At 31.8% G+C, this 16,206-nt stretch overlaps 1 protein-coding gene across 1 annotated transcript in view; it reads left to right on the top strand.

Annotated features, from left to right (window-relative positions):
- The window catches only part of LOC143051538 (uncharacterized), a 50,114-nt gene extending 34,449 nt beyond the window's left edge, over positions 1-15,665 (top strand). The window contains exons 7-11 of the mRNA XM_076224431.1: positions 337-608; positions 7,186-7,213; positions 8,632-8,955; positions 13,036-13,326; positions 14,378-15,665. Of these exons, the coding sequence (XP_076080546.1) occupies positions 337-608; positions 7,186-7,213; positions 8,632-8,955; positions 13,036-13,326; positions 14,378-14,712 (1,250 nt within the window). The 3' untranslated portion in view covers positions 14,713-15,665. The remainder of the gene's footprint in view (positions 1-336; positions 609-7,185; positions 7,214-8,631; positions 8,956-13,035; positions 13,327-14,377) is intronic.
- The last annotated feature ends 541 nt before the right edge of the window (positions 15,666-16,206 follow it).

Raw genomic sequence — 16,206 nt, 5'->3', positions numbered from 1 at the left:
TACTTTCATTTGATATCAAAACTCAGTTTTTATGAATAATGTAAATAAATAAGTCGTATACTGAGAAGATCATTTGACTGCTAGATACAAATTATTGTCAAGTTTACCAATTTCCTATATATTTGGGTTTCTCATCAAATTTTGTCAATGTAATGCGGCTGTTAACAACTGTCAATTAAATTGGAGGTTCATCTTGCAATGAAAACAGGTTTAACCATTTTCTAAGAAATATGATAATTATCATTGTATAAATATTTCATATGTTGTTAAAGCTGTATGCTTATGTAGTGTATCTGTAAAAATTTGTCATATATATTTGTTATATATTAATTTAAGGTTTGAGTGAAGATGCATTATCTCAGATTCCAAGTAACACAGAGTTGCTACGTTTGTCTGTTAATTGTGACAAACTCATGATACATGATTTAGCTATTCATCTTGAAATGGAAGAAACAGAATGGAATGATATAGTAGAGAATTACCCAAGAAATACACAAATGATCAAGTTTTTAACACTTATTGATTTGAGAGAGAACCATGGCATACGTTTTGGAGATTTGGCCAAAGGCTTAAGAGAAATGAAAATAACGACACATACCTTATGTATGGTAAGCTATGTATGATACTGATAAATTCCTCATTTTCTTCATGTTTTTCTTCTGTTTTTCTTACCCGTCAACTTCACCCAGAGGTTTCAGGAGAATTGCATCATATTTGGTCTTTGTGATTTATTCTTTGTGAAGAATAACTTATAAATATTTGGTAAGAAGTTAAAATTCTGAATGTAATTATATGTTCAATGTTCAATGCCAGTTTGAAGCACAATTTTCAATTAGAGTAAATTTGTATCCATGGCAATAATTTTGTGTGTTTTGAAACAATTGAATATCCAATTCAATATAATTGTCTTTTTATTCAATACGATGCATACATTTATGTTAATGTTTGTACGAATAAAATAATAACATCTTACATATATAAATATAGGTATATCGATACGAAACTTGAATATGAAAATGAAAAATAAAATATTGTAATTTGTTAATTAGTTCCCTCAGGTAAATTTTCGTAGTAAAATTAGACATTTGATGATTTGTGGAAAAAATGTAATCAAGGGATAGGTAATGTAAAAAAAAATGAAATTCAGATAGAGTTACTGAGTTTATCTATACACTGATATTCATAACAACACAGGACAAAGTCTGCAACTCCAGGAACGCAGTAAATGTATGAAGGAATTGTAGAAATTTAAAGATATTGTCAAGGAAAAAATTGAAAACGAGAAGGACATATTTTGCAAAAAATAAACATCAAGTCAAATGTATTTGAATTTGCCCCTGATAGAATAGTTTGTATTTTAGTTATATCCTTATATCTTTGTTCAAAAATAGACAGTTAGTTCTAGACCTTAATTGACTACTGTAACATGTTTTTTTATAAATATTTAAAAAATAGCTAAAATTGTATTATTAAACATCAAAACAAACACTAAGCTAACTTGTAAAAGGAGCGACCCACTACAAGAGTTATTCTTCTTCAATAGGGATTTTATTTGTATTGTCTTGCCTGCAAAAAAAAAGAATGCTATGCATAGGGATCCTTAAACGATGGCTTAAACTATGTATATAAAAATGACTTTTTCAGAAGGTGCTTCAAACCTTGTATATAGATGTTTCTCAGATATCAAAGGGAATAGGTCAACTTTAATTGGTCATCATTTTCATGGTTCATTTTCAAGTTTTTGTGCATTTAGCTTTGTCTAAAACTATAAGCAATAAGTTATTTTTTTTAGTGGCTGGAATGCTTGTTAGGTGTTGATACATGTCTTAAGGGTTGATCTGACCCTTTACCTCATGTTCATTGTTTTTTGCCGAAAAAACACTTTTTGTTGTATGGACTGCTTCTAAGATGCTATTCACAATAGGTCAACTAAAGTAAGTGTATGAAATACGGGTATATGTACATAAACTCATCATAGATACCAGGACTAAATTTAGTATACACGCCAGACGCGTGTTTCATCTACAAAAGACTCATCAGTGACACTCGAATCCAAAAAAGTTAAAAAGGCCAAATAAAGTACAAAGTTGAAGAGCATTGAGGACCAAAATTCCTACAAGTTTTGCCGAATCCAGCTAAGGTAATCTATGCTTGAGGTAGAACAGCCTTAGTATTTCAAAAATTCTAAATTTTGTAAACAGTTAATTTATAAATATAACCATATCAATGATAATTCGTGTCAGTGCTGACTACTGGGCTGGCGATACCCTCGGGGAAATATATCTCCACCAGCAGTGGCATCGACCCAGTGGTTGTAAATAAACTCATCATAGATAACAGGACTAAATTTTGTATACACGCCAGACGCGCGTTTCGTCTACAAAAGACTCATCAGTGACGCTCGAATCCAAAAAAGTTAAAAAGGCCAAATAAAGTACGAAGTTGAAGAGCATTGAGGACCAAAATTCCTACAAGTGTTGCCAAATCCAGCTAAGGTAATCTATGTCTGAGGTAGAAAAGTCTTTCAATGTTTAGTTCAACTGTACTTCATTGTCAATGTTCATCGACCAACGTAACGTTTTCATTGTTAGGCTAGTTTCCAAGATTCTTTTTACCTTTTTTATAAGGAAAATGTCCATTGCAAAAGAAATTGACTATAATTGATGAGTATACTAAATCTCCGAAACAGGTTCATCGTTTGAAAAATGCAATCCTTTTATCTAGTTTATTTCCAATGTGCATCATTTGTTTGTGCATATCCTGATAATTTTACTGAACATAAAGCATATAAGTATACAAAAGCAATTTATATACATGTATATGATGTTTTAGTTTTTTTACAGCTTATATGTTAATTGTAAATGTGTAAGTAATGTTTTAAATAATGAAAATAATATGCAATTTTAATAACTATATTCAACCTGGTTTCAATGACATGAAACACAAATTTTCACTTTAAACCAATATTTTTCGGTCAGGTTCCTGAATTGGAAAATTGATATGACTAATAGTTTCTAAATTTGATGATGGAATAGTTAGTTACCATTTCCCTATTGTGTTATGCCTCAATATGAAAATAAGGAGATGCTGTATGAATGCATATAAGACAACTATCCACCAAAGTTAATTTAAAGTTGATGTAAGCAATTATAGGCAACCGCACGGACTTCAACGTGAATAACACTAGATACAAAATTCAAAATCCAAGAACTACTATTAAACTGATGGTCAATTAATGTCGAACTCTTCATCATTGGTATAATATGTCGACATACTCTACAGGAGTAACATGTGGTTTATTACTTATAGAGCTTGATGTTTGCTTTGTTAAGTCTTCAGTTTTTAGGCAGTTAAGCTGCCTTATGCCAGCACCCTAGATTTGTGTTCTACCCAATAAATGCTGAAATATGTGCCATTGATATTATCTAGCTGCATATTATGTTATTTATAACTAATTGGACAGTTTTTTCATACTTTTAATTCTTGATTACAAAAAATATGATCAGAAAAACCTTAAATGATCGTCGATTTATCCAAAAGTTTTGAAGTTGCACATAGGAAGTAGGACACATTAGGGATCTTTATGCAGTTTATTATCCCTGAGATTTTGGCTAAGCTGTCAAAGAACAAATGTATGAAATGTTTAATCGCCGAAAATCTCTAAAAGCAAGTAGTTTAGATTTTCCAAATGGCAAAAGTCGTAGGAATATTGTTTGTCGTCAATACGTAGTCAACTACGTCAGTAGTCTTAAAATAAGTTCCACTGTTCATGCTGTTGGCGGCAATTTTAAATTGTAAGACGAAATTTTTGTATCTTTTCAATTTGGAGGCAGGGATTCAAATTAACGATTGTCCGAGGTTTGCAAACTTCCACTTTTGCAGTCGGACTTTCGATTTGGTTACTAGCTACGCTCGACATTCCCGACTTGAGACGGGAAATAAAAGTAATAATAATAACTTTGCAAACCTTTTTACCAAAGTCTCCAAATAAACGATATCAAAACTTATTTTTAGCATTATTATTCATGACAGCGATGTTCATTTTGTTCAACCGCTAGCCTTATACAGAAAATCGCCGACAAATAATGTGTAAATTCGAGTAAAATCGTATCTGACAAAAACAACATTGAAAACAAAATGGCTGAAAATTACAATATCTGATCTGATTCCGGAAGCGGATATGGGTAATTCCGGGTTTTGGCGATCTTTGAACTTTTAAAAAAATCAGACAGATGACAAAATACATCTGTGCATGGTAAATAAATATAAACACTAGAATTGAAAACCAAAAGATATATGCAAAAGAATGAAAAAACAGAAAATATTTTGTACTGAAACTCAAAATTACTTTTTGACAAATTTTAATGTCAAAATCCAATACAATGTGAGTCTTTGTGACAGCTGGGAACAGTATGTCAAAATCCAATACAATGTGAGTCTTTGTGACAGCTGGGAACAGTATGTCAAAATCCAATACAATGTGAGTCTTTGTGACAGCTGGGAACAGTATGTCAAAATCCAATACAATGTGAGTCTTTGTGACAGCTGAGAACAGTTAAAGTGTAAACATATTACTGCAATTTCAATGGGTATTTTTTTTTCTCAATTTTGATGGGTCAGTTAAAATAGCTGGAAGTTTCTTATTTTACACATATAGTGCAACTAGATTATATGATACCTGAATGTAAGCAAATCATATGATATGTATGTGGAGTCCTTTGGGGCACTCTACCCCCTCCTGTTTGATAACTTTGAAACGGATGAGATCCTCACCTCTCAAACCTATATACTCATGTATGGGACTATATAACTAATCAAATGAAATATAGGTGAAGTCCCTAGGGTCACCCACCACCTCCTGCTTCAGACTTGGAAACAGTCGAGATCCTCACCCCTCAACCCTATTTATTCATGTATGGGACAATATAACCAATCAAATGAAATACAGGGTGAGTCCCTGGGGTCACCCCACCCTTCCTGTTTGGGAACTTTGAAACAGTCGAGATCCCAACCCCTAAAGCATACATATTCATGTATGGGACAATATTATAAATCAAATGAAATATAGGGCTAGTCCCTGTGGGTCATCCCATCCTCCTGTTTGAGAACTTGGGAACGGTCAAGATCCCCACCCCTAAACCATATATATTCATGTATGGGACAAAATAACAAATCATATGAAATATAGGTGGAGTTCATGGGGCCACTCTACCCCTTCCTGTTTGAGAATTTAAAAACGGTTGAGATCCCCACCCATACACAATATATATTCATGTATTGGACAATTTAACAAATCAAATGAATTAAAGGGGGAGTCTCTATGGTCACTGCACCCTCATGTTGTTTGAGAACTTGGAAACAGTCGAGATCCCCACTTTTAAATTAAACCATATATTTGTATGTATGGGACAAAAGAACTAATCAAATGAAATATAGGGAGAGTCCTAAGGGTCACCCTACCCAATCCTCTTTGATAACTTGGAAACAGATGAGATCCCCACCCCTCAACCATATATATTCATGTATTGGACAATAAAACAAATCAAATGAAATATAGGGGAAGTCACTGGGGTCCCCACCCCCTCCTGTTTGAAAACTTGATAACGGTCGAGATAGCCACCCCTAAACCATATATATTCATGTATTGGACAAAATAAAAAATCAAATGAAACATAGGGTTAGTCCCTAGGGTCACCCACACCCTTTTGTGTGTGTTTTGAGTTTTGTGAAGTTGTAAAAGATTGAGATACCAACTCCCAAACCATATTCATTCCTGTTTGTCATTTTAAAAAGATTGAATGCCATACAAGGTCAATCTCATGGGCGTCACATATGCATATCACTTTGCTAGACTTAACACCTGTCATTTTATTCCAAACTTAGATATCATGGACTTGGGGTGAAGGTGGGAGTCAGTTACATTTACTATGGCCAGGTCAGTCAGACCTCACCATTGATCCCTGTAGTAGTAAACATTTGTCTGATTTGTGTCTCATAACTTTTGTACTGTAGAACACAAACTCAGTTTTCTTTCCGGGGAAGCAAGTCCATTCATACTTTTACAAGCTCACACTAAAGTCAACTTGAACTACTAACAGTCAACTAATACGAACAATTACTATCAACTAGAAGAAATTCAATCATTGTGAATTTGTTCCGCTGCTGACTCAAGACTCTTAACCATGAAAGAAAAATATACTTGACATATAGTTGCTATTGAAAACCTTGATAACATATGAATCATTTGCCTAATGATTAATTCATTAAATGAACATAAATGTACAATTATATATGAATGTTTAATGTTTGTTCTTTTAAATCTTTTAAAAAAAAAATGAAGCAATATTGCCACAGTTTTCATAATAATGTTTGCCTTGGTTTTTGGTTAACTGCCTACAGTGCGTACAGCGCTTTGATTAATTTAATGTGGTGTATACTTCGTTTGTCTGTTCGTCTCGTTTCGTTTTAGCCATGGCTTTGTCAGTTTATCATTGACTGATGAGTTTGGAATGTCTCTTTGGTACTTTCTGATTCTTTTTGTCTAATGTGCTTGGATAACAATATATGAAAGCAGTTGAGCTGTAATGAATTATTGGAACCACAAGTCACATGGTGTGTTTAGCTATGTTTCAAAGTTTCACAGATATTTGGTATTCAACTCCTCGAAATTGCTGTCATATGGTTTACATATCTTGCGGAGAGCGATCGTGTAATGTTATATTACAAGTGGGAACTGTTCTGTAAGCGTACATTACAGATTCAAACACTTAAAATGCAGCAGGCAAAGACGACCATATCTAGCTTGGGCACAATATTGCCATTCTTTTTATTTGAACACCAAGTTATTTATTCATTTAGCCTTCCCAAGATTTGAGTTCAAGCCATTAATATCAAAAATGAGTTCAAACCCATGACTGATGTTCTAAATATATCACTAATTTATTTTGAAACTTTTGTCAACCATTAGAACACATAAGTTGTGATGTTTGCTAAGTATATTGTTAAATAAGATTTTGTGTAGAATAGGGAAATTAGGAAAGGATATCAAAAATTATTCTTTTCTGAACTAGCAATGTTCAGATGTTTCAAGTTTACATCTTTTTACACTGATCTACTCATCATTTTTAAATAAGCATTGTGGAACTTTGACTATTTTTAAAATGTCTGATTTTATTCATTTTTCAGATGAGAAGGAGAAAACAAGTGATATCTAGTGAGTACTGGTTAGAACTATACAGATATTTACATTTAAAATGGCAAAGCTAGGTTCTTCAAGTTCTCTAATTGTCATGATTATTAGTGCTTTTGATATCCCCTCGCGTAGCATATCTTAATTGCATATTAAGCGCTTTATCTGTTTATTGGTCAAATCATTGATATTTTTATATGACGTCAAACATTTTTGCAGTCGTATATTGGTATCACATCGTAATCACCGTCGTCCGAAGACACTGGGTTTCATGATAATAACTTTAGTAAATGCAAATATAAATCTATGCAATTTAAATACAAGGTTTATTACCACGAAAGAAAGGTTGTGATTGATTTTGGGGATTATGGTTCTAACAATTTAGGAATAAGGGGCCCAAAAAGGGCCCAAATTAGCATTTTTCTATTTTTCAGACAATAACTTGTGGTATGGTGTTTTCTATACTACAAAGGGGTAGGATTGCTGAGGGAATAAGGGGAAAAACAAAGGTTTAATAGGTTAATGGATAATTAAACATTACCGGACAAATTATAAATTTCGATTACCTCTCTTACACTGCTTTTAATTATGTATATATAAATGTTGTATTGTCTTGAGGTGATTGCCTGTCAATTTATTATTATTTTTTTTTTTTTACAAATGCTGTTAAGGAAAAACTATTTTAAGCCATGATTATGTATGTCATTTTCTATTTTAAGACATTTATGACTTATTTAAACGGATAATCATGGTTGCAAATTCCATAGGAAATTTGAATTCAGATTATGACCATATCTAGAGGGAAATGATTTTTTTTTAAAAGGAGGGGAGGAGGTAAACAAAAAATTGAAATTAAAAGAAAGGGGGCAATAGTTTCCCATTTCAGATTTAAGCAATAAAAAAGAATATTTTTTAGATATTTTTTTTTTGGCAAAGGGGGATAATTTTTTTCTTTATTTTTCTTTGGGGGGGGGGGGTCAATTTGCAACAGCATAGTGTATAGCACAAGAGCAAAAAGAGGGGTGGTAAAAGAACTTTATGTGTGGGTAGGAGTGTCAATCCGCAACAGCATAGTGTATTGCACAGAAGCAAAAAAAGGGGGGTAAATAAAATTTGAAATTTTGGGGATGAGGTCAGTTCGCAAAAGAATAGTGTATTGCACAAAAGCAAAACATTGAATATAAATTATAATCCTATAACCAATTCTAAGTTCTTTGACTTCAGATATTCTGTGTCAGAAACCTATTATGTGTTAAATATGTAATTCCAACCAAATTCAGAGCCGTATCACGCTCAAATATTGTTTCCATATTTGCCTATATACCTTTATTCAAACCAACTATTCATGAGTTATGATCAAGATAAATCAAGACAATTTCTAAGTATCCACAACATTTATAAAGTTTAAATGTCATTGAGTAATGCTTGTAATGATATTACAGGTATTCAAGACGATATCTTAGATTCAATTCCTACTGATGAAATATTAGATAACATATCAACACAGATTGGTAAAATGGTCTTTCAACTAGGAATAGAACTTGGATTGTCTATAGCAGATTTAGAGAACATAGACAAATGTAATTGTGACCTGACCGCCCAGAGTAAAGACGTTTTGTTTAGGTGGAGGGGAGACAGATTAGTAAAACCTACAATACGTGTCCTTGAACAAGCTCTGGTGAATAGTAGAAAAGGTGCACGGTGTTTAGAGGAAGTTGTAAAAAATGTGGATCTGCAAACACTAAGAGCTGTAGAAACTGCTACTGGTAAGTGGATGAAATTGTATGTGTCTTGAAGTCATTTGAAGAAGATAGTATATAGGTCAACTCAACTATAAATTATATTCTGCAATAGCTTTGAACAAACAGTTTGTATTAAAAGAAGATGTGGTATGATTGTTAATGTGACAATTTTCCACATGAGACCAAATAACAGTGAAGTTAACAACTATAGGACACTATACGGCCTACAACAATGTACAAAACGAATACCACATAGTCGGCTATAAACGATCCAGAAATGTTTAACAATTCAAACGAAAAAACTAACGGCCTAATTTATGTACAAATGTATGAACGTAAAACAAATATGTAACACATCCACACACGACAACCACTGAGTTACAGTCTCCGGAAAAAAGTTGGTGATAATAGTATGCTGCTTGTGGTCATCTGAGTTGACAAAATAAAAATCAATTCAAACATATTCCATACACTAGTTTGGAACAAAAAAAGGTTATATAATTTCAAACTAAGAAGACAATATCAAAAAATTAAAAACAAATCATTTTTTTTTTCGTATCAAACCCACAAACAAATCAGTCAACAAGGTAAAATACAAAACAATGAATAATCGACCAAAAATAAAAATGTTTCTAAAATCTGTAAATACTGTTTATGCTGTCAAAGCTTTAGATTTTTTAGTACCCGTTTTAGTTATTAGGACCCTTTGGACTTAACATCGGTCAAAATGGTCCATTTTGAATAAAGTTTTTAAAACATTTACAAGACCAACTGTATCCAAACTTTGGCTGAATGATTCTGAGTGTATCTTGTGTCAATCATGTTAATCCTGTATATTCAACACATGACAGTAATGACTTCTTATAGAATTTAAGAGTAACATGCATTTTTTTTATATATCTAGAAACTTCAAAAGATAAGAAAATCTACCCAGAATATTTCACCAAAATCAGATGTCTTCTTATAGGAGCAATTGCCATCAACTTTTGATAGTTGACTAATTTTAATAATAATACATAAACATATATACTGTAAATTTAATTTTATTTGCTCTATCCTCATCCTTTTCTTGCTTAACCTTTTTATGACCCACCTAGGGGCATTATGTATTTCGGTCTGTTTGTCTCTCATTCTTTCGTTCTTCCGTTCGTCATTCTGTCCCGCTTAAGGTTAGGGTTTTTGGTCAAGGTAGTTTATGATGAAGTTGAAATCCAATCAATTTGAAACTCGGTACACATGTTCTTTATGATATGGTCTTTCTAATTGCATGCCATATTAGAGTTTGGAACATAGAAAACTATAGTGCAAGAGTCGTGTACTATGGCATGTATGGAAAAAATCTTGTTTGATTTCATATTTATGATAGTTAAAAAGAGTCAGTTCAACAACACATTTATGACAAACATTTATACTTTGTACTGAAATCCTTTTTGTCTTAAAAAAAAAAACTTTTTTTTTTCGAAAAATATGTTATATATGCTATTAACAGGAAATATTTGAAAAGCTATTCTATTTATACTCGTTATGATTCATAAATCATACACAAATGAAACGTAATTTAGAATTAAGCCCCAATATAATTTCTTAACAACATGAACAATGTGTCTCCTTAGTCGGTATTGCTCCATTTTTTTTTCATATCAACAAGATAACTTTGAAAGTGCAATGTATTTATTTAACTGTCCCGACTCATGCCATTGCCATGATTTATATCATACTTATAAATATCTGATTTAAGTCTGAACTAAGACAATCGATAAGTTTTAGTGTTTTTGTAGAATATGCAAATTAACTTTATATATGCTAGTTCCCTTACTTCAAATGTTTATATGTGTATCGTTATAGTTAAAACTGGAATACTTTTAAGCATTTTTGATTCAGCATACTACTGTTTTGACTGTAGGAACATGCCAATAGGGGGTCCCGACTATACCACTTTAGTTTAGGTGTTGGATTGTTATTCAATCTACCATTTATTTTTTTACAAAATAACATCTTCAGTTTCTATTTTATTAACTGTTAACCTCTTATATGATTGAACTCATATATTGTTGTTGAAGATATTTTATTTTATCAAACAGCATTCAGCATATTAATATTAACAACATATTTCATCTGGAGCATACAGGAGGATTTTTTAAGGTGATTGTCCCTACTGAAACAGTACAATGTGATTTATTCCCTCAAATAAGAATGTTGTATGGTAATGTACAGTGCTGTGATATCAGGGATGATTCCACTATATAGTTTAGGGCCGCTTATATTTAGTGGCCCTTAAATCTGCCAGCGGCCCCAAAAAAATGTTTGTGAATATAAATTCCCAATTCAGGAAAACAAAATAAAAATCAGTATTTCCGGAAAAGTTTCAGTCACCGATTACGGCAACTATAATTTTTCGTAGTTTGTCGTCAAAACGTAGTAAAATCCGGATAAGAATACTGACTACGATCACATTTTATTAACAACGATTTAATTATGTAAACGTGGAGTAATCGATTTTAGCAGCCGGATTCAAGTGAAAAAAAATGTTATGGGAGTATTTGAATTCGCAAAAGTAAGATCACTCAGCAGGTTGATCAAAAACATGCTTTTTGTCAAAATTGGTGTCAAAGCAGACCTCGGCAAAGAACAAATTTAAATTTTGATATAACATTGATGAATAAATTTAAATTAGCGCCGATCTTATAAAAGCAGATCGACCCAGCAGAGCCGGTTATGTAACTTGATTAAAACTTGTTTTGTAAAAGACATTATTTTATATTTTGCTCTATTTCCTCAAAAGACAAAAGTTTGAGCGTTTTTGAAAATAATGTTAATGATGAACCATTCGTGAAATGAGCCCCCCCCCCCTGGAAAACGATGTCATCATTATGGAACTGATTCAAAAGATATAAAAATGATCCAAATAATTTTAAAGTTTACTGGTGCCTGGTGTAATGGCTTTACATATTTTATCAATTAAGTATATAACCTTTTGTAATTGCTTTTCTGAATTGGACAATTAGCCAGTTCAATTTGAAATCCACATGAATCAATGTAAGTTTATAAAGATGATCTGTTGAAAAAATACTGAATGGATGATTTTTTTCAGTGGTTAATATGGCAAGCCGTTTTGTTATTTAATCTAACTTCAAGATATCTCATAAACTGTATATTAAGATATCTTATATAAATAAAACTCATCATAGATAACAGGACTAAAGTTTGCATATACGCCAGACACGCGTTTCGTCTACAAAATACTCATCAGTGACGCTTAAATCCAAAAAAGTTAAAAAAGCCAAATAAAGGACAAATTTGAAGAGCATTGAGATCCAAAATTCCTAAAAGTGTTGCCAAATACAGCTAAGGTAATCTATGTCTGAGGTAGAAAAGCCTTATATAGTTCATTAGATATCTTATATAGTTTGTAAGATATCTTATAGAGTTTGTAAGATATCTAATAAAGTTTATAAGATATCTTATAAAGTTAGAAGTATTGAATTTTAAACTTGATGCCTTTTATTATCTATTAATCATGTGTTTCTTTGTCTAATACGTTCTCCTATTTATTTGTATTGTAGTCCTGTAATATTATGTTGTCATTTCAATGTTATATTTAACATTGCCATTAAAGTGCGAGGTTTGGCATGCCACAAAACCAGGTTCAACCCACCATTTTTATCTTTAAAAATGTCCTGTACCAAGTCAGGAAAATGGCCATTGTTATAGTATAGTTCGTTTCTGTGTGTGTAACATTTTAACTTTGTGTTTTTGTTGTGTCGTTTGTTTTCTCTTATATTTGATATTGTGAATTCACATTACTATAAGACCTGTCACGGTACTTTTCTATCCCATATTCATGTATTTGGTTTTGATGTTATATTTGTTTTTCTCATCGGATTTTGTTTAATGCTTAATCTGTTTCTGTGTATGTTACATTTTAACGTTGTGTCGTTATTCCCCTCTTATATTTAATGCGTTTCCATCAGTTTTAGTTTGTTACCCCAATTTTGTTTTTCGTCCATAGATTTACGAGTTTTGAACAGCGGTATACTACTGTTGCCATACGTGAAACAGTCATACACTTGTGATCTTTTGAATATTTAATCTTTATCATTACAGATAAGATCAGAAATAATGCAAACAGAATCATACAGGAAATACAAACCAGCCAAATGTTAGACCATATGATGACACATCTGGTGATATCGGTTGACGACAGACGCCGTATTGAACAACATGCTGGACAAGATGATCAGAACAAAGCATTGCTGGATATTGTGACCAAAAGGAGAGAACCTGCTTACAGTGTGTTTGTTGATGGATTACGTATTTATGGATATGAAGATATCGCTAATGATTTGAAATGTGATTTCAGTCCAAGTCCAACATCAGCATCTGCTGAAACTAAAGGTATGTCTGAAGGGTTTATTATAAACACAAACAAAGAAGGATTTTTACTGAACTCATTTTTAAATGTTGTTATATATTCATTCAAAATAGATATAATGTATTTGATTCTAAAGACTATCTACCAGATCAATTACGTCGTATTTAATTTATCATAAGTATACTACTTTTCTGGCATACCAAAGTAGGTCACTGGTATATATGATGAATTTTTCAGGACTAATTTTAGTTTATGTTACATAACTATGATCTTAGACATTGTGACATTGAGTAATTATGATCTCAGACATTGAGACCAAAATTCTTTTCTACAGTTATAATGAAGTCACAATTCATTAAGTACCTGTTACGAATCAGGCAAATATGACCTCAGATGAATTTCACTTCTTAGATCCAACTGTAGAAAAGAATAGTGAACATATATAATGCAAAGGCATTAGTTTTGGTCAACTATAAAAAAAAATCAAAGTGAGAGAAAATAAAATAACAAACAAATTGGTAACTAACTATAAATTTTGAATAAGTATGTTTACCAGCTCTCTTTAAAATGTCTAACACTTATCATATGTGTTTGATAAATTCAGAGCATATATCTCAATTTGTTTGAAGAAATGTAATATCTATCAATACTACATTCTATGATGGCATTCATCTTATTCATGAGACATTAGATTTAAGAAAAGGGTGAATAAAACAAAAACAGCAGAAGGGCTACACACCTGAAAAGTACTAAAAAATGGCCAAATCCATCTAATGCCAACTTTGCCCGAATGAGTTGAAACCTTAGTTTCTGCATAATTTAAAAATGTACAAACGATAAATTTAAGAAGGGTTTGCTTTAAATCATGCGAGTAGCAAATTACTGAATACTGAGCTAATAAAACTCTAGGGCACGTATAATCCACCAGCAGAGGTATAGACCGAGTGATGTAAAAAATGAATACACGTTATAAATTTCATGTAGTTCAAATCACTTTTCTGGATTTAACCTCGTCTTTAGTCATAAAAGGTCAATAGCACTATCTTAAAAACAAAATCTTTTTGTATTTTGTAGGCTTATTAGTTTGGAATTTTCCATTATATAAAGTTCGTCTACAAAAGAACTACCTAAAGGTCATCACTGATATACAACACGAGAACATAGTAGATCATCTAATATCAAGAGAGGTATTGTCAGTTGATGATGGGAAGAAGATAGAATCTGGTAAAACACCACAGGAAAAGAACAGGAATTTAATGGACATGCTGTTGCGTAAAACTGAACAGGGATTTAATGAATTTCTCAAAGCCCTTCAAAAAGACTCAATTTATGCAGATCTAGCAGATCAAATAGAAAAGACAGAAGTTACTAGCACAGATATGGCAACCCTTCATTCATGTTTTAAATAAATGTAATTTCTTTCAGAGCAAACTTTACACGAGAAGGTAAAGACACCTAGGACAAACACCAGTAAACAATGAATAGAAGGAGGTATTGTCAATCCAATGTTTAATGATTTGGTCACTTAAACCATCAAAGTGAATGAATCACAATATATTATTGATAACAATCTTTTATATTAAACATATGTCATGTGTAAGTGTCATGCTTGGTAAGAAAAAACACTAAAATATGTACCCCTTTTCTGAGTATTCCCCCTACGAGTGTTCGTTTCAAAACAGATATGATAACTTTGAAGCAGTCATGACATATTTTATATTCATATAAAATAATTTTAATGTATCTTAATATAATTATTCGGAACCAGTAATTGGAAAGTTCATATGCACTACTGTTTTTTCAAAGGTCAAAACATATGGCTGTGCGGCATATTTTCAACATTTATATGCCTCAAACTTCCAAGAATTTAAACCTACATGTATACTAAAATTATGTACTTCCTCTCACTTAACATTTTGTCCTTCTCAGAACTTAATTTGGCCGCTATCCATGTGTATTCATACTGGTAAAGTTCACAAGATGTGTCTCTTTGAGATGAAACATAGATATAATATCTGGGAACCAGTAGGTAAACAAAACATCTATCAATAGGATATATCCCAAAAGAGGCGTGGTTTGTGAAACAGCTGTATTTACAAAGTGCAACTTAAAGGAAATGTCATAACTTTATACAATATACTATATGTACTATTTTGGTAAATTTTGAATAACCTACGTAGCTGCATTTAGGTTATTATCAATTTCATTTCAGTCATAATTGTGTATGTTAATCTCTTAAAGCTGTTAAATGTTACCTTAAAAGTCAATTTAGGTCTAAATTGTAAGTCTAATGAATAATAAAGTATGTACATATGAAATAAATAATTCAGTGACAGAATCTTGTCCTGAGGATGTTTTTGTATTTTTTTGACATTAACTTTTGTATATTGTGTTTATTAAGCAGCTACTTTTATATGTACATTTGTAAATAAAAATGCCTCTTCATAAACATAGTTTTGAACAAAAATGCAACGATATGCTCTTATTATGTAAATATAATTGTTGCTAACATAACATGGTATTTCACAACGATATGCTCTTATTATGTAAATATAGTTGTTGCTAACATACTATGGCATTTCACAACGATATGCTCTTATTATGTAAATATAGTTGTTGCTAACATAACATGGTATTTCACAACGAAATGCTCTTATTATGTAAATATAGTTGTTGCTAACATAACATGGTATTTCACAACGAAATGCTCTTATTATGTAAATATAGTTGTTGCTAACATAACATGGTATTTCACAACGATATGCTCTTATTATGTAAATATAGTTGTTGCTAACATAACATGGTATTTCACAACGAAATGCTCTTATTATGTAAATATAGTTGTTGCTAACATAACATGGTATTTCACAACGATATGCTCTTATTATGTAAATATAGTTGTT

Source organism: Mytilus galloprovincialis, chromosome 11 (assembly GCF_965363235.1).
Source record: "Mytilus galloprovincialis chromosome 11, xbMytGall1.hap1.1, whole genome shotgun sequence".
Classification (NCBI taxonomy): domain Eukaryota; kingdom Metazoa; phylum Mollusca; class Bivalvia; order Mytilida; family Mytilidae; genus Mytilus; species Mytilus galloprovincialis.
Note: the sequence above shows the minus strand (reverse complement) of the source record. Positions and strands in the feature narration are given on the sequence as shown.